The sequence below is a fragment of the Kogia breviceps genome, chromosome 13 (genome assembly GCF_026419965.1).
Source record: "Kogia breviceps isolate mKogBre1 chromosome 13, mKogBre1 haplotype 1, whole genome shotgun sequence".
NCBI lineage: Eukaryota > Metazoa > Chordata > Mammalia > Artiodactyla > Physeteridae > Kogia > Kogia breviceps.
In genome coordinates this window covers 8,417,652-8,444,337 of record NC_081322.1, presented here as the reverse complement: position 1 = coordinate 8,444,337, position 26,686 = coordinate 8,417,652, and the positions used below count along the sequence as shown (strand labels likewise).

General features: G+C 40.1%; 2 protein-coding genes across 8 annotated transcripts in view; one reads left to right on the top strand and one right to left on the bottom strand.

The window, feature by feature from the left end:
• SLC17A5 (solute carrier family 17 member 5) overlaps positions 1 to 5,997 on the bottom strand; it is a 58,830-nt gene extending 52,833 nt beyond the window's left edge. For 4 of the 5 annotated variants that reach the window (XM_059035963.2, XM_067011309.1, XM_067011310.1 and 1 more), the window contains exon 1: positions 5,758 to 5,981. In XM_059035963.2, the coding sequence (XP_058891946.1) occupies positions 5,758 to 5,851 (94 nt within the window). In that variant the 5' untranslated portion in view covers positions 5,852 to 5,981. Of the gene's footprint in view, positions 1 to 5,757 lie in introns of all 5 variants that reach the window. The other variant, XM_059035962.2, reaches the window with a different exon arrangement.
• Positions 5,917 to 26,686, top strand: part of CD109 (CD109 molecule) — a 158,574-nt gene continuing 137,804 nt past the window's right edge. For 2 of the 3 annotated variants that reach the window (XM_067011308.1, XM_059035938.2), the window contains exon 1: positions 5,917 to 6,079. The gene's annotated coding sequence lies outside the window, so the exon portion shown is untranslated. The remainder of the gene's footprint in view (positions 6,080 to 26,686) is intronic. The other variant, XM_067011307.1, reaches the window with a different exon arrangement.

The window sequence follows — 26,686 nt, the reverse complement described above, 5'->3', positions numbered from 1 at the left end:
AGAAGAATCTATACACTTCCTGTGGTTTACCAGTATTGAGCTGCCCTTCCCCCATCACTTTGTTTTGTTTTTGTTTTTAATTTGTATTGGCGTATACTTGATTAATAATGTGTTATTTTCAGGTGTACAGCAAAGTGAATCTGTTATATACATATATCCATTCTTTTTAAGATTCTTTTCCCATATAGGCCATTACAGAGCACTAAGCAGAGTTCCCTGTGCTATACAGTAGGTCCTTATCGGTTATCTATTTAATATATAGTAGTGTGTATATGTCAATCTCAATCTTCCAATTTATCCCTCTCCCCCTTACCCCTTGTAACCATAAGTTTGTTTTCTACATCTGTGACTCTATTTCTGTTTTGTAGATAAGTTCATTTGTACCCCTCCCCCTTTTTTAAGATTCCACATATGAGCAATATCATATCATATCTGTCTTTCTCTGTCTGACTTACTTCACTTAGTATGACAATCTCTAGGCTGGAGGAATCAGGCTCCCTGACTTCAGACTATATTACAAAGCTACAGTAATCAAGACAGTATGGTACTGGCACAAAAACAGAAATATAGATCAATGGAACAGGACAGAAAGTCCAGAGATAAACCCACACACCTATGGTCACCTTATCTATGACAAAGGAAGCAAGAATATACAATGGAGAAAAGACAGTCTCTTCAATAAGTGGTGCTGGGAAAACTGGACAGCTACATGTAAAAGAATGAAATTAGAAGACTCTCTCACACCATATACAAAAATAAACTCAAAATGGCTTAAAGACCTAGATGTAAGGCTGGACACAATAAAACTCTTAGAGGAAAACATAGGCAGAACACTCTGACATAAATCGCAGCAATATCTTTTTTGATCCACCTCCTAGAGTAATGAAACTAAAAACAAAGACAACAAAGGGGACCTAATTAAACTTAAAAGATTTTGCACAGCAAAGAAAACCATAAAATGAAAAGACAACCCTCAAAATGGAAGAAAATATTTGCAAATGAAGCAACCGACAAGGGATTAATCTCCAAAATATACAAACAGCTTATGCAGCTCAATATCAAAAAAATAAACAACCCAATCAAAAAATCGGCAGAAGATCTAAACAGACATTTCTCCAAAGAAGACATACAGATGGCCAAGAAGCACATGAAAAGATGCTCAACATCACTAATTACTAGAGAAATGCAAATAAAAACTACAATGAGGTATCATCTCACCCCAGTCAGAATAGCCATCATCAAAAAGTCTACAAACAGGGTTTCCCTGGTGGCGCAGTGGTTGAGAGTCTTCCTGCCGATGCAGGGGACACAGGTTCGTGACCCAGTCTGGGAAGATCCCACATGCCATGCAGCGGCTGGGCCTGTCAGCCATGGTTGCTGAGCCTGCGCATCCAGAGCCTATGCTCCGCAATGGGAGAGGCCACAGCAGTGAGAGGCCCGCATACCAGGAAAAAAAAAAAAAAAGTCTACAAACAATGAATGCTGGAGAGGGTGTGGAGAAAAGGGAACCCTCCTACACTGTTGGTAGGTAGGAATGTAAACTGGTACAGCAACTATGGAGAACAGTATGGAGGTTCCTTAAAAAACTAAAAGTAGAGCTACCATATGATCCAGCAATCCCACTCCTGGGCATATATCTGGGGAAAACCATAATTAGAAAAGACATAGGCACCCAGTGTTCACTGTAGCACTATTTACAATAGCCAGGACATGGAAGCAACCTAAATGTCCATCGACAGATGAATTGATAAAGAAGATGTGGTACATGTATACAATGGAATAGTACTCAGCCATAAAAAAGAATGAAATAATGTTATTTGCAGCAACATAGATGTCCCCCATCACTTTGGTGTGCATCTCTGAAATCTACCTGGCTACGTAAAAGCAAATGCTTGAAAAGCAAACCAGTCAGGTTACTGACAGGTTACTGAGAATTCTGTTGTATTCTGTCAACCCGAAACATATTCTTTTTTATTTTATTAAAAAAAAATAAATTTATTTATTTATTTTTGGCTGCGTTGGGTCTTTGTTGCTGTGCACAGGCTTTCTCTAGTTGCGGCGACCGGGGGCTACTTTTTGTTGCGGTGCACAGGCTCCTCATTGTGGTGGCTTGTCTTTGTTGCGGAGCACGGGCTCTAGGCACATGGGCTGCAGCAGTTGTAGCACACGGGCTCAGCAGTTGTGGCTTGCGGGCTCTAGAGCACAGGCTCAGTAGTTGTGGCACACGGGCTTAGTTGCTCCACGGCATTTGGTATCTTCCCAGACCAGGGCCTGAACCCCTGTCCCCTGCATCGGCAGGTGGATTCTTAACCACTGCACCACCAGGGAAGTTCCTGAGACGTATTAATTCTTAATACTACAGAAACATACTTTAATTTTAGCTCTCTCAATAAAGTAGCACTATGCATAACACAAAACCATGTCCTCTTATTCATGACGGAGCAGGGAACTTTCAAATTTGTGAAGGATTCAACAAAAATGATTAAGCATTTTGCAAATAGGAATTTCTCAAACGTTAACACAAATGTGGCAGTGTTGTTACAAGACAGGAGGATGGGACTAAAAACTAGAAGAACTCTGGTTAGTCCTTAATATGGCTACAGCAATACTGGGAACTTAACCTCTCTGGCCCTCAGTTGTTTACATATAAAATGATGCCCACCTGATAGGAGTTAGTCTCTAAGGTCTTTTAACCGCTGTAAAATTTTATGACTAACATTTTATCAGCTTTTCTCTTCTGAAAAATAAAACTATACACATAGGCATAGATAAGGTACAGCTAATTTCATAGAGGTTTGTTCCAGAAACAAACATAAAAGATAAGTAAAACATATGCAAACATACAGAAAGAGAGGTTTTAAGGTCTGCTGAAGATTTACACCTTCAGGCACCAAAAGTTAAAAAAAAACTAATTCTGGATGGAAAGTTGTTTTTTTTTTTTTTTTTTTTTTTTAACACCTACACTTTCTGAAACGTGCAAAGTAGACAAATAGAACATAACTTAAATAAAAAATATAACTCATGGTCATTGTGTTTCTTCTATTAGATGTACATGGTAGATATTATTACTAAAGCTAGGACAAAGGGCACTTCTGAGAGAAAATAAGGTAATACCTGGTGCCTCTTATAACGCTGTTACATCCATCTTTGTTTTTTCCATCCCTTCTCCTGGTGCTCCTCCCCTGTCTTTCCATTCACAGCACCCCAGACACAGAGCTTTTAATTTAAAATATTGTTAAAAAAAAAAAATAAAATATTGTTGACTAATGCAATACCCTATAATGGTAGGTGCCTCTTCTCTAAAACCCTTATCATAGTTTAAATAGCAAAAAAAAAAATGTGTTGCTGCTATTTTTACTTCACTTTTGCTCTCCAGTGGTATGTAAAGAGTAAAAATAAGAAGGAAAATGGTTACAATGAAGACAGCCACCTCAAGGCATGAGGAACAGGGCTAAGATCTATATACTCAACCCATGAATCAAGCAGGGATTGTTTTTAAAAGAAATTTAAAAAATTTTTTCTTTTTCATTTTCTTTTTCAATCTACTTTATTGAGGTATATTTTACATACAATAAAATACTCCCATTTCAAGTGTACAGTTTGGTGAATTTTGACAAATGTATACATCTGTGAATCCTAGTCAAGCTGCAGAACTTTTCCATCTGCATCTTGTACCCTAAAAAGTACCCTAGTGCCTCTGCAGGCAATTCCTTCCTGCCTGTAGCTTCCAGGAAACCACTGATCTGCTTCCTGTTATTACGGATTAGTTCTGCTTGTTTAGAACTTCATACTGATGGAGTCATACATTAATATGGTGGTTTCTTTCGTGTCTGAGATTTACCCACGTTGTTATGTGCACCAGTAATTTCTTTTTATTATACCACTGAGTATGCATGAATATACCAGAATTTGTTTATCCATTCACCTGCTGATGAACTGATGGATACGTTGTTTCCAGTTTTTTACTATCATGAATTAAAGCTGCTATAAACATTGTTTGGTATTATGGTAATGTATGTTTAACTTTAAAATAGATTGCCAGTTTTCCAAAGTAGTTGTACCATTTTACACTCTTACAAGCAAAATATGAGAGTTCTTGTTATTCCGTGTGTTGGCCAATATTTGGTATCTTCAGCCATTTTAACTTTAACCATTCTAGTAAGTGTGTAAAGGCTCACTGCGGTTTTTTTTTTTTTTTTTTTTTTTTTTTTGTGGTACGCGGGCCTCTCACCGTTGTGGCCTCTCCCGTTGCGGAGCACAGGCTCCGGACGCGCAGGCTCAGCGGCCATGGCTCACGGGCCCAGCCGCTCCGCGGCATGTGGGATCTTCCCGGACCGGGGCACGAACCTGTGTCCCCTGCATCGGCAGGCGGATTCTCAACCACTGCGCCACCAGGGAAGCCCATCACTGCGGTTTTAATCTGCATTTTCCTGACAACTAATGACGTTTAACATTTGAGCTAAAATTTGATTATATTTATATCTATATTTCCCAATTGCAACAGAATATAGTAGTCTCTAGGGAATATCTTTATTATTTCTGTATTTCCAAACTAGATTATTTTGCAGAAGAGGCTTATAGAAATCTAACTCATATGCTATAGAAAAAGATCAGTTTATGGAACTAAGTCTGACTTCCAGGTAAAACGGCATTATGGTACAGTGTTTACATTCAGCGCCCACAAAAATAAGCTCCCGGTTGCCAGACAGAGCTATAATGTTACCACCTCTACTGCCACCATCTGGTAATGATAAAAACAAATTTAGAAGATACCACAGGATTGTACTGTTCTTGGTCAGGAAAAGTCAAATTTCGAATTCAACTGTTTCTTATGCACACATCTTTGAAACTATAGAATGCATGCAAACTGATTTATTCTTTAGTTTTAATTTCTTTTAAAGAAGTATAGCAAAATATTTTAATTTCCCCAAATTCAGGGAAGATGCATTGTGAAGTAACTCCTTTTCCATTTGTTGCAAGACTTTGTGCAAATTACCTTAGTGCTCTATCAATGGCCTATCTTGAGGATAACCTGTTTCCTAACTTCAGTCGTAGACTGCTGAGACTTAATCGTAGACATCTATACGGGGGGAAAAATGTATGCAGTACTTTTAATCTCTTATTGCTCAATTTCAAGATATTCGCTGGGTTATCCAATCACTTTCCTCCGCATACTCACAAATGTTAACCTCAGTCCTTTTTTTTGTCTCCTCTTCACGCCCAGGGAGCTAGCTACCAGATCACGTGCTGGAGGGCGAGCAGCTGTGGTAACCTGGCAGTGACACGGAGGAAGAGCCCGCGGCTCCGTCCCGCCCTCTATCCTTCAATTGCAAATTTCTCCCCAGTTCGCTCTTCTACAGGGTCCTCCCCTCCGCCCTCTGCCCAATGATTTCAAGATTCTCCCCCAGTTCGTTCTTCCACAGGGTCCCCGGCTCAATACTACCGAAAATCGCCGGGAGCCCAGCGCCACCAGCGCCCAGAAACTCCCCGCCCGGGCCCGCCGGCTGCACCTGCCGCGGTCCCCGGGGCTGCACCTGCAGAGGTACCGCCCGAGCCTCCTCCCGACCCAGCCCGGCCTCACGGTCCAGCCCGCCTCCTGGGCCCCAGAGCTGCTTCTGGGCACCCGAGAAGGTGGGGGCTGAGTGGGGTCCTGAATGGGCTCCGCGTTCTCAGTCCTCTCGCGCTTAAGCAGCTCTGGACACCCTCTACCTTGGGACCGCCTCCCGCCCGAAGCCCCTCGTTCTCGCAGCTGCTCACCGGTTTCCCCCCGCGGGGCGCGCTGCAAGAGCGGCGTGCGGTCTTCGCCCTCCTCGCCGTCGCTCGGGGCCAGGTCCGGAACCGGGGACTTCATGACGCCTCCAAGGAGCGGCGGCACCGACCACCCAGCGAAAAAGAAAACTCAGACTGAGCAGCCGAAGACCCCCAAGCCGAGGCGGCCTGGCCGAGCCGGGCCGCTGGCACCACCCCCAGCCTGGCACCGCCCCTCGGTCACGTCTTGTCTCGGGCCCCGCCCAGCGGCGGCTACGCAGATTCCGCCCCTGTCGCCATCTTGGGTTCCGGCAAGTCGGCGGACGGTTGGGTGAGGACGGCGGGCTTCGGGCGTTCGGGGTCGCCGCGTTATGGTGGGCGCTTAGGTAGCCGGCCCGCCGGGTCGCTGGTGTCCTAAGGAACAGCGTTCCCCTCCCCGGTTCTCCCTTTACAAGGAGCTCAGGGAGCAGGGGTGACTGGGAACCTTGAGGCGGGCGGCAGGGGCTTAAATCGTGCATAATTGAGGGGAGGGCTTGGACCGAACTTGGAGTGGATGTTTCGTATTTGACGTTATAGTAGTAAATTGTTATAGTAGTAAATTGCCGTGAATATTAGCAACCCTGGTACTATCTGCCCGTGGCAACATATTGTCTCTAGGATACCCTTTGAGGCGGAAAACCAGGCAATAGAAGCATATTGTTGAGTCCTATGTAATTGCCTACTTTGTAGGTCAAAATAACCCAATATCAGCAGTTTCATATGGTTCACCCTGTAGAATCATCTGACGTATGTCTCCACAGGTCTAAATCGAACAGGTTCTCCTGGCATTTGCTGACTCTAAGGTAGAAGCGCTAGGAAAATGCACTAGCCTGCCTTGCGGGGAGGGGGTGGGAGTGGGACATAACCTCTTCTGACAGTTCTCTGTGGGTAATAAAGAACTGGAGATGAAAGGGAAAATGAGATACGGTAGGTGCCCTTGGGGAGTTCATTTAGGCAGGGAAGAAACCCACAAGCCAACGGTAAAATCAGCCAGGTCAGAGGCTTGGTGAGGTCCACGTGGGAACAAATGAGAGGGTCAGCCTTGTCCGGAGGGGAGGGTGGCAGCGACTGCTGGAGGCATCCCTAACCTCCAGATCGGTAAATGCTAGTAAGGTCATCATGTTACAAGGAGGACAATTCAAGCCTTGTTTCTGAGTTACTGAAATTATCATGTATGAGATTTCAACTGTCCCAGGAGGAGTCTGGCCCTTGAGGAATCTTGTAGAGCAATGCCCCTTAAACTTGAATGTAGGAAATCACCAGGCAGTTCCTTTTAAAATTCAGGTTCAGATTTATCAGGTGTGGTATGACAGTTAATTAAAAATTTTTAAAAAATCATTGTTTGGTTTTTATTTTTTGATTTGTTAATATGATATTATAAATTACATTGATTTCTAAAAAACTGAGGTTTAATTGATTTACAATAGATTAGTTTCAGGTATACAACATAGTGATTCAAAATTTTTATATATTATACTCCATTTAAAGTTATTATAAAATATTGGTTATATTCCCTGTGCTGTACAATGTATCCTTGTAGCTTATTTATATCATACATAGTAGTTTGTATCTCTTAACCCCCTACCTCTGTCCTTCCCTCTCCCCACTGGTAACCACTAGTTTGTTCTCTATATCTGTGAGTCTACTTCTGTTTTGTTATATTCATTTGTTTGTTTTATTCTTTAGATTCCACATATAAGTGATAACAGTATTTGGTGACAGTTAATTTTATGTATCTACTTGGAGGGTGCTTTTGGATAAGGTTAACATTTCAATTGGTGAACTCTGGGTAAAGCAGATTGCCCTCTGTAATGTGAGTAGACCTTATTCCATTAATCTAAGGCCTGAATAGAAGACCTACCCTCTGAGCAAGGGGAGATTCTCTAGCCAACTGCCTTCAGACTTCATTTGCGCCATGGGTCTCTAGGCTGCCAGGCTACACTGCAGATTTAGACTGGCCAGCCTTCATAATTGCAGGAGCCATTTCCTTATAATTCTTTTTAGCCATTTCCTTATAATTTTTATTATGTGCCTGCACGCACACATCCACACTATTGGTTCTGTTTCTCTGGTGGACCCTGACTAGCATATCTGGGATGGGCCTAAGATTCTGTATTGTTAGGAAGCTCACAGGTGACCACATTTTGAATAGCAAGGTTATAAAAGTCTTGAACCAGGGAATAAAGATTCCAACAGACTTGAAATATTTCAAACCACAGGAGGTCCTTTAAAAAAACAAAAAACAGCCCACACTTTTTATTTTAGAAGTTTTAAGTTTACAGAAAAGTTGTAGAGATAGTCCAGAGAGTTTTTCATACCCTTTGCCTGGTTTGACCTGTTGCTAAGGTCTTACATTAGTATGATACATTGATCACAACTAATTAGCCAATATTGATAAATTTTTAAAAATTTATTTATTTTTGACTGCATTGGGTCTTCATTGCTGCACGCGGGCTTTCTCTAATTGCTGCGAGCTGGGGCTACTCTTTTTTGTGGTGTGCGGGCTTCTCATTGTGGTGGCTTCTCTTGTTGCAGAGCACGAGCTCTAGGCATGGGCTTCAGTAGTTGTGGCATGTGGGCTCAGTAGTTGCGGCGCATGGGCCCCATTGCTCTGCGGCATGTGGGATCTTCCCAGTCCAGGGCTCGAACCCATGTCCCCTGCACTGGCAGGCGGATTGCTAACCACTGTGCCACCAGGGAAGTCCTGATAGATTATTGGGTTTTTTATAAATTTATTTATTTTTGGCTGCATTGGGTCTTTGTTGCTGCACGTGGGCTTTCCTTAGTTGCACTGAGCGGGGGCTACTCTTCATTGCGGTGTGCAGGCTTCTCATTGTGGTGGCTTCTCTTGTTGCGGAGCACGGGCTCTAGGCGCGCAGGCTTCAGTAGTTGTGGCGCATGGGCTCAGTAGTTGTGGCACATGGGATTAGTTGCTCCACGGCATGTGGGATCTTCCTGGACCAGGGCTCGAACCCGTGACCCCTGCATTAGCAAGCGGATTCTTAACCACAGCATGACCAGGGAAGCCCTGATAGAGTATTGTTAATGGACGTTCATACTTTATATTCAGATTTATTTAGTTTTTACCTAATGTTCTTTTTCTGTCCCAGGATTCCATCCAGGATGCCACATTGTATTGTATTTAGGCATTGTGTCTCATTGGGCTCCTGTAGACTGACAGTTTCTCAGACCTTCCTTGTTTTTGCTGATCTTAAAAGTTTTGTAGAGTACTGGTAGGTTTTGTAGAAAGGCTCCCAATTTGAGTTTGTTCGATGTTTTTATTGTAATTAGACTGGGGTTATGGGGTTAAAGACCACAGAGGTAAAGTGCCATCCTCATCACATAATTTCAAGGGAATATGCTGTCAACATAACTTATCACTGATGGTTATCACTGGTGGTGTTAAACTTCATCACGTGCCTAAGATGGTGTTTGTCAGGTTTTCCCTCAAGTTCCTCTTTTTTCCCCCTCCCGTTCCATTCTTTTCTCTCAGTATGTGCAGCCTATACTTGAGGGGTAGGGACTTTATGCTTCACCTGTTTGAGGGACAGAATTATTTTGTATGGGAAAAGTGTCTGTTTCCCACCATTTGTTTATTTTATATATTATTTAAAATTAGGGACTCTAATTTTATTTATTTATTTTTACATTTTTATTTAGTATTGGAGTATAGTTGACTAACAGTATTGGGTTAGTTTCAGGTGTACAGCAAAGTGATTCAGTTATACATATACATGTATCTATTCTTTTTCCAATTCTTTTCCCATTTAGGTTATTACAGAGGATTGAGCAGAGTTCCCCGTGCTATACAGTAGGTCCTTGTTGGTTATCGGGTTTTTTTGGCTACGTGCGAGGCTTGCAGGATCTTAGTTCCCCGACCAGGGATTGAACCTGGGTCACAGCAGTGAAATCACCGGCCTCCAGGGAACTCCCATGGTCATCTGTTTTGAATAAAGCAGTGTGTACATGTCAATCCTGAGCTCCCAATCTCTCCCTCCCTCCCACCCCCATTTGTTTATTTATTCAATCATTTATTTGTATTAGTAGGGACTCATGGTTATTTATCTTATACTTTGGGTTATAATCCAGCACTTTGTTGTTTATTTTCTTGCTCAAATTGTTCCAGCTTTGGTAACTGGGAGCTCTTTCAGTTGGCTCCTGTGCCCCTTTTATATGCCCCTACTGTGTTTTTTGAGCACGATACCTTACTTTATGGTATTATAAGCTGTCCCAGCTCATCCTGTATAGTCTCTGCTCCTGCCATTTCTCCAAGGTGAATGATATTAGAAACCAAGATGGGTGCTGGGTGTACTTCTTGCTACATTGATTCCAGGTCCAATTTTTTGTTTTTGTTTTCTTTTATAATCTTCTCAAGGATTTTTTTAAAAAGTGTAAGATAACACCTTTTTCTTCCTCATATCTGGCATTTAATTCCTGCTCAGTACCATAGAAGATTGTTGTTGATGTTATTTATTTTTTGGTTAGTAATTCCTTTCTTTAACAACACTCTAAACCAGTGCTGTTCAATAGAAATATAATGCAAGACACATAAACGTAATTTAACATTTTCTAGTAGCCTCATTAAAAACTTAAGAAACAAAAAAAGGTGAAATTAACTCTATAATATACATTCTTTAACCCAATATACCAAAAATTTTACCAATTCAACATCTAATCAATATAAAACACTTAATAAGATATGTTACATTCTTTTTTTCAGTGCTAATTCTTCGAAACCTGGTGTGTATTTTATACTTACAGCACATCTTCATTAAGACCAGTCACATTTCAAGTGTTTAATGACTAAATGTGGCTTGGGTTACCATTTTGGACAGCACAGTTGTAGACCACGTGAGGACTTATTTTTTTTCCCCCAAATCCTGTGTTTGCATGGGGAAAGAGTGTCTTCTGAGCAGTGCCTAGTTCAAAAGAATCTAGCTGTTTTTTTCCTCTATAAAATGAAGATAATAATAGAAACAGCTATTATTGTTAAACAACTCATAGGGTTATTATGAGGAATAAATAAGATAACGCATGCAAATCATGGTACATGATGGGTAGTCTCAATATATGTTAGCTATTACCATTTTTATTGTTTGTTTTGGAAAATGAGCTTATCCATCTTAAGAACGCCTTTATTTATTTTGAAATATAGTTCATTTACAATGTTGTGCTAGTTTCTGGTATACAGCAAAGTGATTCAGTTATACACACACACATTTTCTTTTTTTTTGTTTTGTTTTTGTGGTACGCAGGCCTCTCACTGCTGTGGCCTCTCCCGTTGCGGCGCACAGGCTCCGGACACGCAGGCTCAGCGGCCACGGCTCACGGGCCCAGCCGCTCCGCGGCATGTGGGATCCTCCCGGGCCGGGGCACGAACCCGTGTCCCCTGCATCGGCAGGCGGACTCCCAACCACTGCGCCACCAGGGAAGCCCACAAATGATAATGATTATTGAGATATAATGGTTATTGAGATTCTTTTTCAATGTTTTAATTTATTTTTTTTCTCCAAACTAGACAGTTGGTCGTCAGAGAGTTGATTTCTTCGGATTAATTTCAGAATTCTTTGTCATTTTATGGTTTTGAATCTCTAGGATTTAGCAACTATTTTCTTTAAATTGTGTCTTTTTTTTTTTTTGTGGTACGCGGGCCTCTCACTGTTGTGGCCTCTCCCATTGCGGAGCACAGGCTCCGGATGCGCAGGTTCAGTGGCCATGGCTCACGGGCCCAGCCGCTCCGCGGCATGTGGGATCCTCCCGGGCCGGGGCACGAACCCGTGTCCCCTGCATCTGCAGGCGGACTCTCAACCACTGCGCCACCAGGGAAGCCCTGTGTCATATTATTTTGTATGAAGAAACATTTCACCATTTGGAGACCTTTTCCTCATAGAATTCTGTGGGTTAAATTCCACTGATCATTTTTTTTCCTCAAATTATCTTTGTAACTTATATAGAATATTAGTCAAAAATATTTGCTCAGAAAATAGAGTTTTGCAAAAGAGAAACACTGAAACTTTAAGTACCACAGATCAGCCTAACTTAAAACAATGACCTAATGTAATTATTTAAGAAAGAGTATAAAAATATTTTAAAAGGATAGGATTGGTAGGAAAATTTCTATTAAGTCTAAGGTTTCTCTCTAATATATTTTCCTTATAATACAGGTATCACACTTCCTGATTTCAAACTTTATTACAAAGCTATAGTAATTGAAACAGTACTGACATAAAAATGGATACATAGACCAATGGAACAGAATTGAGAGCCCAGAAATATCCACACTTATAAGGTCAACTAATATTTGACAAGGATACCAATAATATTCACTGGGTCAAGGTTAGCGTCTTCAATAACTAGTGTTGGGAAAACTGGACAACTACATGCAGAAGTGTGAAATCCGACCTTTATCTTATATCATTTACAAAAATCAACTCAAAATGCATTAAAGACAATAAGTTCAAGGGATCTAATGTATAGCATGGTGACTATAATTAACAATACTGTATTATGTATTTGAAAGTTAAGAGACTAAATCTTAAGTGTCATCACCACACTCATGCACACAGACAATTATATGAGGGGACGGAGGTGTTAACTAACCTTACTGTGGTATCTTTTGTAATATATACATGTGTTAAATCATCACATTGTACACCTTAAAAGCTTACATAAGTTATATGTCAGTATCTCAACAAAGCTGGAAAAAATATTTCTCCATTCCCCGGTAAAGTATCATCTACATGTACCTTAGTGCTATCTCTGCATAATATAGGTCTGATACTGTTACCCCTTAAAAAAACCCTTCAATGGTAACTTATTGCCTGGGTCTCCACATTTCTGATTGTGTACTCCATCAGTAAAAATTCTGAATACGGACCCAGCTTGTGTCTTTTTCTTTATAAATTACACACACATATACACAGACACACACACACATACACATTACACTCAACAAACACAAAATTAAAAAGGATGAGAAAATATAAATACAAATAGATGTTCTGTTTTTTCCCTGAATTGGTTTGCATATGCTCCGGAGTGAGTGCACCCCACTTTGGAGACTACTTGTCTAGAAGATAAAATCCAAAGTCTTTGGTGGAGAACACGAGATCCTTACAGACTGGCACCAGTCTCCAGTTATCTTCCACACTTCCTGCACCCGATTGGTGCTTTACACATTGGACTGCACACCATGTTTTCCTTGTTTGCTTCTTTTGTGCACGGTGAGTTCTTATTTGTCCTTAGACTAAAATGTCACCTTTCTTTAAAGATCTCTTGACAATCTCTCCCTTTTTCTTGCTCTCGTGTGTATTGTCCATACCTTTATGATAGCACATAGTGTTATCTAAGACGGTTTATAGTGTGTGAGTCATTCCTTGAGAACAGGAGCCTTGACTTACTTATCTTCCATTCCAGCTCTAAGCAGACAGAACAGCTTAAGAAATATTTATGGAGCTTCGTATTATGTGTGAGGGCCTGTCCTGGGCGCTATGAGAGTGTATGAGGTGAATAAACATGATTTCTGCCTCCAAGGAGTTTATAAGTAAAATGTACCTTGAAGGAAATATTTCTTAATTACTGTCCAAGGGAAGTAATAAATATTTCTCTAACAATTATGAAAGTTAGAGGACATTTTAAGTTTATGTTTTCTAGAGAGCCAGTGGTATATGATTAATGTATTCGAGAGGATGAGTGATAATATTTTTAGAAAGGAATTTCAAAAACGAACAGTCTGGGCATACTTTCCCATATCCTGTTTCCTTCAGGCAGCTGTACTGACAGATGTCCTCAAACAGTGATCAAAATATAAACAAAATAAGGCAGGTAAATGTGAACAGTTTTTTGTAATGTTTATGTGAAAGTGTGCACTCAATTATTTTTATAGCAGAGTTTAAATTTTCTCAGTGCTTTTCAACCTAACAATTGAGTAATTATTGTAATATACCAACAGACACATGGGAATTCAATGAAGTGATTTGTCCAAGATCAGTGAGAACCACCATTACAATTCAGATTTATTGCCTTTTCTAGAATTCAAACCCGAGGATGGTGCTTCTTCATAATTTTCTTGATTTTCTACATCTCCTATGTTACCCTTGCATCTTAAAACTTTTGAGTACAATTTTGCTTAGTCTTGGAAGTCATTTCAGTGATAGGTATATAATATGTAAAGTTAGTAGCTGATTACAAATTATATGGCATTTTCTTTGTCAGTTTCCTTTCATTGATTTGCTATAGGGAAGCTGAAAAAGCAGTCACTTAAAAAAGAGATATAAGTAATTTTCCCTCTGTGAAAAGCCTGGAAAAGACCGATATGTAAAATTTAAATACACTGAAAAATTTAGAAGCTATGTCGTAGTTTTATCTCTTCAACTTCAGGGAATTTAAAATACATCAGTTTTTGCAAATGTTGTGAATTATCAGTGAAGCAGATAGTGAATCAACTGGGAAAGTCACACGAGAAGAAGAAACAGGATGACCTTCAGAAATAAGCTAAAACTGCATGCAAAGCAACTCAAAATTGAATGACTCAGGCAGATTAGAAGATTAAGGTTCAAATCTGTTCTTCTAACTTGTATGTGAAGCCACAGTGCTGTTGAGTCAGCCCTTCCTGATAATCCCTTTTGGTCAGAATTCTCTCCACATATACATTCCTATTTTCTGACTAATGAAGGATATACTGGCTTAGAAACTAATTGTTGTTGTTTTATAACAGGAAAATCTGAGATAATGGGATCTGGATATTAGAAAGTGTTACAACATCACTATAACCTGCTAATTAACACTGCAGCAACTTATTTTTCTGATGGTTGTATTCCTAAAAGTTTTATATAAATTCAACCATATTTAAGATGACACGTGAGAGTTTTCTGCTTTTTAGAGAAGCTATGATCAATCCTTTTGTAGAGGGATAGCTGAATTTTCAGTTTTTAGGTTTTTTTTTTTTTGCTGCCTTGGGTCTTTGTTGCTGTGCGTGGGCTTTCTCTAGTTGCAGCAAGCGGGGGCTATTCTTCATTGAGGTGCATGGGCTTCTCATTGCAGTGGCTTCTCTTGTTGTGGAACACGGGCTGTAGGTGCGCGGGCTTCAGTAGTTGTGGCTTGTGGACTCAGTAGTTGTGACTCGCGGGCTTAGTTGCTCTGTGGCATGTAGGATCTTCCCAGACCAGGGCTTGAACCACTGTCCCCTGCATTGGCAGGTGAATTCTTAACCACTGCACCACCAGGGAAGTCCCAGGTATTCTTTTTAATAGGACACATTTATAGTTGTTTTCTGTACCAGTAATTCAAGTAAAAAGAAAAATGCAGTTATGTTGAGCTTACCTTTCTAATTGAGTTTCTCAGGAACAAAAATCGCAATCTTACAACTCACTAGTTAGAATGCTAATAAACCACAATATTAAAATTTAATCCTTTCTGTGTTTAAAAAGTTCCATCAGAACTGGTTACATCAGTTGGTGAGGTGATACCAGTCTCCATCAGTAGACCCCTTTTGGTTTGTCTACAAACAAGCAAGCACCAAAGGACAAAAATCCAAACAACAACAACTAAAGCAAAACCGAAACTCAGAGTTTTAGTGATTGATTAATCCCTCCAACTCCAAGTAAAAACCAATATCAAGATACATAATTAATAATGCTATGTAGTGACATCCTTACATATAAATGAAAGCAGTCAAAGTAGGTCACAGTTTTAACTTACAAGATGTGGCTATAAAATCACGAGATTGTATGAAGGAGTGAAGAAATGGCTCTTAATAGAGTTTTACAAAGAAAGTTCCAAAAGTATTTTGAGGGATAGAGAATTGGAGAAAAGGTATTTAATCTGTTAAAACTTGTGTTCTCTTTTACATTAATTTGTGTTTATATGAAAAAAAAATCCCAATAGTCTATTGTTTTATTGTCACACTATTGTCTCTCAAGTAGCCAAGCTGACAGCTAAGCCAAAGTGATGTCAGCAGAGGTGGACCCCATACAACGCTTTCTGTGGATAAGAGCATCAGTGAGTTGATAGGAAGACACGGTCTTTTATTGGGGCTACAAGGTGGAGTTGTAGGGGGGACTTATCTGAGGGAGAAGAGATGATCAGATTAAGGTAAAAAACTAAGGTTATTAACCTCCTAAAATAACTCTGCGCCAACAGTGCTTGTGTGCTGCAACTCGTGGTAAACCGCCCCCCCCATTACCACTTTGATCCAATGTAATAGGATACACTGGACTCAGTACTTATTATGTGCCCATGGTAAGCACTTATGCATATTATTTAATTCTGAAAGCATCTATAGGTCTAGGTATCATTATTCTCACTTCATAACTAAGGAAACCTGAACTCAGAGAGAGTGGCATTGCTTAAGCACAAAGATTAGAATGTGTCTGTTGCCTGTCTGGGACTGGCCCGGCTCAGCTTTCAAGATCAAGGGTGCTCAGGGTGGTATGGATGTAGAGAGAATGTATGTCTGTCTTACTCCAAATCCCTTGTTCTTTCCATGCTGCTTTCCAGTAGATCACCTATGTAATTCTTCATTCACAGGGTGCTAAAATTATTTTGGCTTGTGTTAGTCCATTATCTGAACCCACCATCAATGGGAAGGGTCTGAGGGTGAGGGGTAATTGGTGTGCTAGAGAGTGCATAGGGTTAGCACTAAGGAGGCCAGATTCCATCAAGTCCAAGGGGCTGGCAAAGGGAACGCCAAGAGGGTTAGAAGGCAGGTAGACACGGGATGCCAAAAAACAAGGATAAAAGAGTTTTTGATGAGACTTTGTCTTAAAACACACCAAATGGCCCGGGAAGGACAATTTTGAAAACAAAACTCAGTCTACGCTTGGTGGGCTGTCCAAAAGTTGTGCAGGTTTGGACTGGGGTAGGGTGCCTGGCTGCTGACCTTATTACTTCTGAGAGCTTTCATTGTGTTTCAGTCATCGTTTTCCTTATTGGCATTTTCTGATTACTTAGGCATAGGAATGAGTAAATAAAATGCTTTGATGCAGGTTTTAAAAAATGAATGCTATCCTACCTTTGTAAAGCTTGGAAGAGACTTTCAAGGATAGCTTCAGTTGTTTCTGAGTCATTGTTGGCTTTTTTTCTGATTACGTAGGCAAGGGAATGTATAAATTGAATGCAATGATGCAGGTTTAAGGAAATTACTCTACTTTTGCATTAGACTGCCAGTACATTAAGCTTGAAAATGAATTCCAGTTACTGCTTAGCTAAGACTCAGTCGTCCCCATACAGTCCCCTTTCGTGGCTGTGCAGCAGGTAGTCCTAAACTGAAAACCCAGCCTACGTTCTAATCTACTTTGTTATGCCCTTTGGTCACGAGGGAAACAGATCAGCACAATCCTTAAAAAACATTTCAAAGTGCATGCCTTAGAATAAACGTTTCTTTATGAAAAATTTCAAACATGCATGAAAGTAGAGAGAATAGAATAATAAACTACTATTGACAATTAACTTGATTCTGATGATTATCAGTATTTTGCCATATTTGTTTCATCTATCTCCCATTCAACTAACTTGTGTCTCCCTGGTCCCCCCTTACTCCATAGCCATCACCAGACTATTTTAAACCAATTACCAGACATCATTTCATACACTTCAGGTAAAAGGTTAAGAAATGATGATGCTGGGACTTCCCTGGTGGTGCAGTGGTTAAGAATCTGCCTGCCAATGCAGCGGACACAGGTTCAAGCCCTGGTCCGGGAAGATCTCACATCTTAGTTGCCACGGAGCAACTAAGCCCTTTCCCCACAACTACTGAGCCTGCATGCCACAACGACTGAAGCCCATGTGCCTAGAGCCCGTGATCCACAACAAGAGAAGCCACCGCAATGAGAAGCCTGCACACCGCAACGAAGACCCAACGCGGTCAAAAATAAATAAGTAAATAAATTTATTGAAAAAACCCAAAACAAACAAACAAAAAAACCATTAAAAAATGATGATGCCATTATCACACCAAACGTACAATATTCCAATAATAATATCATCTAATACTCATCCATATATAAATTCTCCCAGTTGTCTTTTTCCCAAATAGGTTAAACTAAAATTGGTTGTCTCCATAGATCAATGGCACAGAATAGAGAGCCCAGAAATAAATCCACGCACCTATGGTCAGTTAATCTAAGACAAAGGAAGCAAGAATATACAGTGGGGAAAAGACAGTCTCTTCAACAAGTGGTGCTGGGAAAGCTGGACAACTACATGGAAATCAATGAAATTAGAACACTCCCTCACACCATATACAAAAATAAACTTAAACTTGTTTAAAGACGTAAATGTAACACATGACTCCATAAAACTCCTAGAAGAGAACAGAGGCAGAACACTCACTGACATAAATTGTAGCAATATTGTTTTGGATCAGTTTCCCAAGGCAAAATACCCCCAAAATAAACAAATGGGATCTAATCAAAGTTAAGCTTTTGCACAGCAAAGGAAACCATAAACAAGATGAAACAACTTATGGAACGGGAGAAAATATTTGCAAACGATGCAACAGACAAGGGGTTAAGATCCAAAATATACAAAGAACTCATACAGCTCAATATCAAAAAACCAAACAACCCAATCACAAAATAGGCAGAAGACCTAAATAGACATTTTTCCAAAGAAGACATACAGATGGCCAACAGGTACATGAAAAGATGCTCATCATTATTAATTATTAGAGAAACACAAATCAAAACGACAATGAGGTATCACCTCACACCAATCAGCATGGCTATCATCAAAAAGTCTACAAATAATATGGGACTTCCCTGGCGGTCCACTGGTTAGGACTCTGTACTTTCACTGCCATGGGCCCAAGTTCAATCCTTGGTCAGGGAACTAAGATCCCACAAACTGTGCAGTGCAGCCAAAAAAAATTTTTTTAATTTAAAAAAAAATTTAAAAAGAACAAAATAATGCCCTTTGCAGCAACATGGATGAACCTAGAGACTGTCATATTGAGTGAAGTAAGCCAGATAGAGGAAGACAAATATCATGATATTGCTTATATGTGGAATCTTAAAAAATGGTACAAATGAACCTATTTACAAAACAGAAATAGAGTCACAGATGTAGAAAACAAACTATGGTTACCAAGGGGGTTGGGGGGGCAGGGATAAATTGGGAGATTGGGATTGACACATACATACTACCATATATAAAATAGATAACCAGGACCTACTGTATAGCACAGGGAATTCTACTCAGTACTCTGTAAAGACCTACATGGGAATAGAATCTAAAATCGCTGTTGGATCCAGCAATTCCACCCAGATATATATGGGTATATATCTGGAAAAAACAAAAAACTCTATTTAGAAAAGATACATGCACCTGAGTGTTCATAGCAGTACTATTTACAATAGCCAAGACATGGAAGCAACCCAAGTGCCCATCAACAGACGATTGGCTTAAGAATATGTGGCATATACGTATATACATATACGTATATGCCACATATATATTCCATTATATATAATGGAATATTACTCAGCCATATGAAAGAATGAAATATTGCCGTTTGCAGCAACATGGATGGACCCAGAGAATATTGTGGTTAGTGAAATAAGTCAGACAGAGAAAGACAAACACTGTATCACTTATATCACTTATATGTGGAATCTAAAAAAATAATACAAATGAAGCTATAAACGAAATAGACACAGACTCACAGACATAGAAAACAAACATCGTTACCAAACTGACAAACAGGATTGGGGTGGAGAGGTAGGCAGGGACAAATTAGGAGTATGGGATTAACAGATATAAACTGGCATACATAAAATAGATAAGCATCAAGGATTTACTGTATAGCACAGGGAATTACACCCAATATCTTGTAATAACCTCTAATGGAATATATAATTTACAAAAAAATACACTGAATTACTATGTTGTACACCTGAAACTAACACAATATTGTAAATCAACGATACTTAAATGAAAAATTAAGAACACAAAATAAAAATTGGTTGTCTCATTTAAGAAATTAATAGATTTTATTTCTTAGAGCATTTTTAGCTTTACAGAAAAGTTGAACAGAACACATAGACAGTTCCCATATTACCTCCCCTCATGCCCAGTTTCCCCTATTATTAACATCTTGCACTGGTGCATTGATTATAATTGATGAACCAATACTGATGTATTACTATTAACTAAAGTTCATAGTTTACATTAGGGTTCACTGTGAGTACTGTACAGTTCCTTGGGCTTTGCCAAATTATGATGTCATATATCCACCATTATAGTATCATACAGAATAATATCTCTGCCCTAAAAATCCCTTGCACTCCACACATCTCTTCATCCTTGCTCTTCCCCAGCTCTTGGCAACAAATGATCTTTTTATTGTTTCTATAGTTTTTCCTTTTCCAGAATGCCATGTAGCTGGAATCATATAGTATGTAGCCTTTTCATGATGGCTTCTTTCACTTAGCAATAAGCATTTAAGGTACCTTCATATCTTTTCATGACTGTTTTTTTTTTTCCTTTTCATGACTTGGTAATGCATTTCTTCTCATCAGTGAATACCATTCCAATGTATGGCTTTGTTTATCCATTTACATATTGAGGGGCTTCCTGGTGGCTTCCAAGTTTTGGCAATTATGCATAAAGCTGCTGTAATATCCACGTGCAGGTTTTTGTGTGGACTTAAGTTTTCAACTTATTTGGGTAAATGCCTCAGAGCATGATTGTTGGATCATATGGTAAGAGTATATTTAGTTTTGTAAGAAATCGCTGAACAACAGAAAATACTCTGAGGTGGCTGCACCGTTCTGCATTCTCACCAGCACTGAATGAGAGTTCCAGTTGCTCTATCTCCTTCCCAGCATTCGGTGGTGTCAGTGTTCTGGAGTTTAGTCATTCTAATAGGTGTGTAGTGGTATCTCATTGTTGTTTGTTTATTATTTATTTATTACTGGAGTATAGTTGATTTACAATATTGTGTTTGTTAGTTTCTGCTGCACAGCAAAGTGAATCAGTTATACATATACATATATCCACTCTTTTTTTTTTTTTTTTAGGTTCTTTTCCCATATGGGTCATTACAGAGTTTTGAGTAGAGTTCCCTGTTCTATACAGCAGGTTCTTATTAGTTATCTATTTTAAATATAGTTGTGTGTATATGTCAATCCCAATCTCCCAATATATCCCTCCCCCTCCTTATCCCCTGGTAACCATAAGCTTGTTTTCTACATCCTTGATTCTACTTCTGTTTTTTAAATAACTTCATTTGTACCCCCCTTTTTGTTTTTAGATTCCACATGTATGCAATGTCATATGATATTTGTCTTTCTGTGTCTGACTTACTTCACTCAGTATGACAATCTCTGTGTCCATCCATGTTGCTGCAAATGGCATTATTTTGTTCTTTTTTATGGCTGAGTAATATTCCATTGTGTGTGTGTGTGTGTGTGTGTGTGTGTGTGTGTGTGTGTGTGTGTGTGTATACATATATACAATGGAATATATATATATATACACTATACACCATGGAATATATATATATATACACCATATCTTTTATAACAAAGGAGGCAAGAATATACAATGGAGAGTAGACAGCCTCTTCAATAAGTGGTGCTGGGAAAACTGGACAGCTACATGTAAAAGAATGAAATTAGGACACTCCCTAACACCATACACAAAAATAAACTCAAAATGGATTAAAGACCTAAATGTAAGGCCAGTTACTATAAAACTCTTAGAGGAAAACATAGGCAGAACACTCTTTGACGTAAACCGCAGCAAGATCCTTTTTGATCCACCTCCTAGAGAAATGGAAATAAAACCAAAAATAAACAAATGGGCTCTAATTAAACTTAAAAGCTTTGCACAGCAAAGGAAACCATAAACAACACGAAAAGACAACCCTCAGAATGGGAGAAAATATTTGGAAATGAAGCAACCAACAAGGGATTAATTTCCAAAATATACAAACAGTTCATGCAGCTTAATATAAAAAAAAACCAATCAAAAAATCGGTGGAAGATCTAAATAGACATTTCTCTCACTGTTGTTTAGATTTGCAATTCCTTAATGACATATGATATTGAGCATTCCAAGTCTCTTTTAATCTGTAACAGTTTTATACCTTTTCCCCCTTGCCATGCCATTTATTTGTTAAAGAAACCAGACCATTTATGTTGTAGAATTTTCACATTCTGACAGAATCATGATGTGTAAAGTACATGCCTTTTGGATAGAGGTTTAGTTTCATCTTCATGTTTGAAAGAGAACACACACAAAAGATCCTATTGGATGGATACACCTTAAGATTCTACTATATTTTACATACTGACAGTTCCATTTAATGTTTTAAAATATAATGCCTACAAGGGATAGACAGGCATTATGTTCTTTTGGAATCCCTCACACATTTCAGATGAAAGTTTTCTTTTTGTATAATTTATCTGATTTTCTATTAACTGATAGGGTTAAAAAAAACCTCTGGCCAATGCAGAGTTAAGGCTTTTCAATTCTTTTCAATGGTGTCTGTTTCTAGGACTTACAGTGCATGTCAAAAGACATTTTGAAAATATAATTTTCTAAAAATGCTTTAGGCTCAGTATCCATTTTGGAGAAGCCATGCTGTAGCTCTCTTCAGGAATAATGAGAACTCAAGGGAAATGTCGGATTTACAATAGATTCAAGGGGGTTCTATCAAAGCATCTTGCTTTCTGGTTTGCAGTTGATGTCTTGGCCATGATATTTCCTGTCCCTTGAAGCAACAACGTCTCTTGAAAAATAGAATTTTTTTTAAGTGAAGGGTGTACCAACCCTATGGCTTATTACTCTTTAATTTCTGTGTTTTAAATGGTAATGTGGAAGGTATTGTCAGTGTTGTTGGTGATCTTTGGACCTATGTACATAACAGATTGAAAATTGAGTTATTAAGGAGAAAATTTCTTGTGTTTTTAAAAAATACACATTTTATTTGTTTGGAAGCAACAAAGCACTTTAAAAAATAAGGATTTCGGGGCTTCCCTGGTGGCGCAGTGGTTGAGAATCCGCCTGCCGATGCAGGAGACACGGGTTCGTGCCCTGGTCCGGGAAGATCCCACATGCCGCGGAGCGGCTGGGCCTGTGAGCCATGGCCGCTGAGCCTGCGCTTCCGGAGCCTGTGCTCCGCAACGGGAGAGGCCACAACAGTGAGAGGCCCGCATACCGCAAAAAAAATAAAAAATTAAAAAATAAAAAAAATAAGGATTTCATTTAGTGAAGACCATAAACCATAATGCATATTGTTATCACTAAACTTCCCATGTCGTATATATTTTGGGGGATTGACAAATTTTTATCAAGATGTATTTCTGGAAACTATCCTTCAGTCTAGGCAAACCTGCTTGTGCTGTTCAGACCCACTCCTACACATAAGGGGGTCTCTTAAGTTCTTTACCCCATTGCAAATGAGGGAATCAGTGCAGTCTGCTGTCTCCTAACCAGAGTTGATGTATATTAATTAATTAAATAAGGATTTAATAATTCAGACCCTGCATAAGTTCAAAAGGTTTTGAAAGTAGTGCCAAAGCGTTTAGTACAGATAAATACTTGGGACTTTAGTGTTGTCTAAGGAAACTCTGCATTTCTATAACTGGATCCTTACTTGGGAGTGAATGGAATTGCTGGAGATAGTTTTCAGCTATCCTGAGGGAACAAGCTCACATTAGCGATTATCTCCTCAACCTTTAGAAACCTTTAAAACTTTCTGACAGGAGCTGGGGAAAGGCAGAGAAAAGATAAGTCTTTTCCTTTCTAATAGTTCATTATAAACCCAATATGTGTGAAAAACAACTTGGGTCACCTGAAAATAGACTTTAGAAACTCAGTAGCATTTCATTTTATTTTCCATCGTAATCAATGGACCAACAGCTGTTAGTTTCTGGATATGGCTCTAACTGCAGATTTTTGATGTTGTATTCTTCTTGGCTTTTCAAAAAAGTTGTAGTGAGCCTACAATAATTTACAACTGATATTTTTATCCCCTGTAGAATGGGATCAACAGCTGTCTTCAATTTTATAGCTACTACAGTTTATTCTGTGCTAGGTTCTTTTTCTCATTTAATTCTTATGGCCCCCCTCCAAGGTATTATATCCACTTGACAGACAAGGACCTTGAGGCTTGGGGGTGTAAGCAATTTACTCAAGGATATAGATGGTAAGGTGTAGAGGATCTTGACCAATTCACAAGTTTTTATTCAAAGTTTAAGTAATATACAAGATGGCAAAATTCCTGGAGCACTGTAGTGTCCCAGGAATGTTTATTTGCTTCCTTTCTTTCCCTCTTAGATCATGGGGAGGAGAGACGCCCCCTTAATGTGTATTTTCCTCTTCCACTCTTTTGCACCTAAACATGTGAGATCAGTTTTTTACTGGGCATTATCCTACAGAGGGCTTATTTTACTATATGATTTCCAGTCAACAAAAAGTAAAAATCTTTTATGGTCTAAAAACAAAACAAACAAAAAGTAAAAACAAACAAAAACCCTAATACATCAGAGGGTAGCACTGACTAATTCCAAATCAGAGGTTAGCATTCTCATGGAGTTTTGAGTTGATGATGCCTTTTTTTTTTTTTTTTTTTGCTGTACGCGGGCCTCTCACTGCTGTGGCCTCTCCCATTGCGGAGCACAGGCTCCGGACGCGCAGGCTCAGCGGCCATGGCTCACGGGCCCAGCCGCTCCGCGGCACGTGGGATCTTCCCGGACCGGGGCACGAACCCGCGTCCCCTGCATCGGCAGGCGGGCTCTCAACCACCGCGCCACCAGGGAAGCCCCGATGATGCCTTCTGACTGCATATAAACTAGAAGTGTTTGGCCATGAATTGTGTGAATTGGCCATGAAAGGTCCCTATGATAGATGCCTTTGCATGTACAGGACTTAAAATTTAGAGCAAGGCCTGATATTGTTACTCAGCACCACTCCAGGTTCTGCCTGGTGGCTGGCTGTCCTCTACAGCTGCTGCTTCTGGAGATAGCAGGTTGGGAGATCACTGAGGTCTACACTGAGAATAGTGGTGTTGGCCCAGGGCAAACGCTTTTCACAGCACAGTTCACAGTACAATGGAAAATACTTAGAATAAGTAACCAGTGCTGCTTTCATGTCCTGGAGAACCTGTTTTCCAGGAGTACAAGTGAAAGGTATTTTTAGGATGGGTGGCCTTGGTCTCAAGGTGGTACTTGGCACTGAGCTGAGGTCATCTTCGGGTTTTCGTGAGGGAAATTGGAATTCTTTTGTTCATGGTGGTGTCTACAGTGATGAATACGAGGCTCTTCACAATCCGGGTGGTAACACTGAAATCCCTGTGGTCTCATCCTCACCTCCTTCCTTGCGTTTTACAAGGCTGAGCCAATCATCTAACTGTGGTATAAGCTGAGGCTTTTGATGGTCCATTTCTATGAAGTTGAAGCAAGTGACATTGAAACACTTGTTTTAGTTACACTTCTAATTATAACAGATATAAGAATTACATTTCTTATCTTTTCATAAGAATTTTTATCAGTAATTTTTTTGCCATTGTCACTTTGTAACAGGAACGTTTACTTTCCTCTCCTCCTCGGTTTGACCCAGAAAGCATTACTCTGAGGCACAGAAAAAGATGAGGTCATACCATTCGGATCATGTGGTGATACCAGTAACACGTTGCATCAATTGTTATGACCATTAGGTGGCAGGCTGATGCAGAATGACATCGCCCTGGGAAACTGGACAGTACTCAATGTCTGTCTGGCTTCTTCTCTGGCCAGAGGGGCAAGTAGGCTTTTCTTGGATTCAGAATGCAAGCTGGATGAATTCAAGCCTCTGTCGCCTTATGGACCTATCACCCCAATTACCATTCCTCCTCATTTCTGCTTTTAGGCTTTCAAACACAAAAGACTAAGCATACTATTCCAGGTAATAGAGTTATTTCCATACTATCGTGATGTGACCTTAGGGCCCTCTTAAATAGACATCTAGAACTCAGAGGGGTCACATTCTAAAATTTTGAGTCCTGTAATGAAAATTAAAAAAACACCAAAGAGGACTTCCTTGGTGGCGCAGTGGTTAAGAATCCACCTGTCAATGCAGGGGACATGGGTTCGAGCCCTAGTCCGGGAAGATCCCACATGCCGTGGAGCAGCAAAGCCCATGAGACACAACTACTGAGCCTGTGCTCTAGAGCCCGCGAGCCACAACTACTGAGCCCATGTGCCACAACTACTGAAGCTGGCACGCCTAGAGCCTGTGCTCCGCAACAGAGAAGCCACCGCAGTGAGAAGCTCGCGCACCGCAACGAAGAGTAGCCCCGGCTCGCCGCAACTAGAGAAAGCCCACGCGCAGCAACGAAGACCCAATGCAGTCAAAAATAAATAAATAAATTTATAAACAAACAAACAACAACAAAAATACACCAAAGTACCCCGAAGTGGTGATGGGAATTTACAAAAAGAAGGGTTTATTAACTATAGTCCCTGGAGAGACATAACTCGACAAAATTACTTCCTTTTTCAGTTGTTATGAGAAGTCAAAAAGTTTCAGTCTAAATTGGCTTTCAGGGCTCCACCGCTGGTGGGGATCCAGGTCTTTTCTCTCTCACTGTACTCTTAAAAAATATTTTTTTTTAATTTTGGTACGTGGGCCTCTCACTGCTGTGGCCTCTCCCATTGCGGGGCACAGGCTCCGGACACGCAGGCTCAGCGGCCATGGCTCACTGGCCCAGCTGCTCCGCGGCACGTGGGATCTTCCCGGACTGGGGCACGAACCCGCGTCCCCTGCATCGGCAGGCGGGCTCTCAACCACTGCGCCACCAGGGAAGCCCTCTCTCACTCTACTCTTTCCTGCTTTGAAGTGGTAGTGCCTACTGGCACTGTCTCAACCAAAACAAAGCAACTTTGTCCCTATGTTTCTTCAGATTTGACAGTCTAGT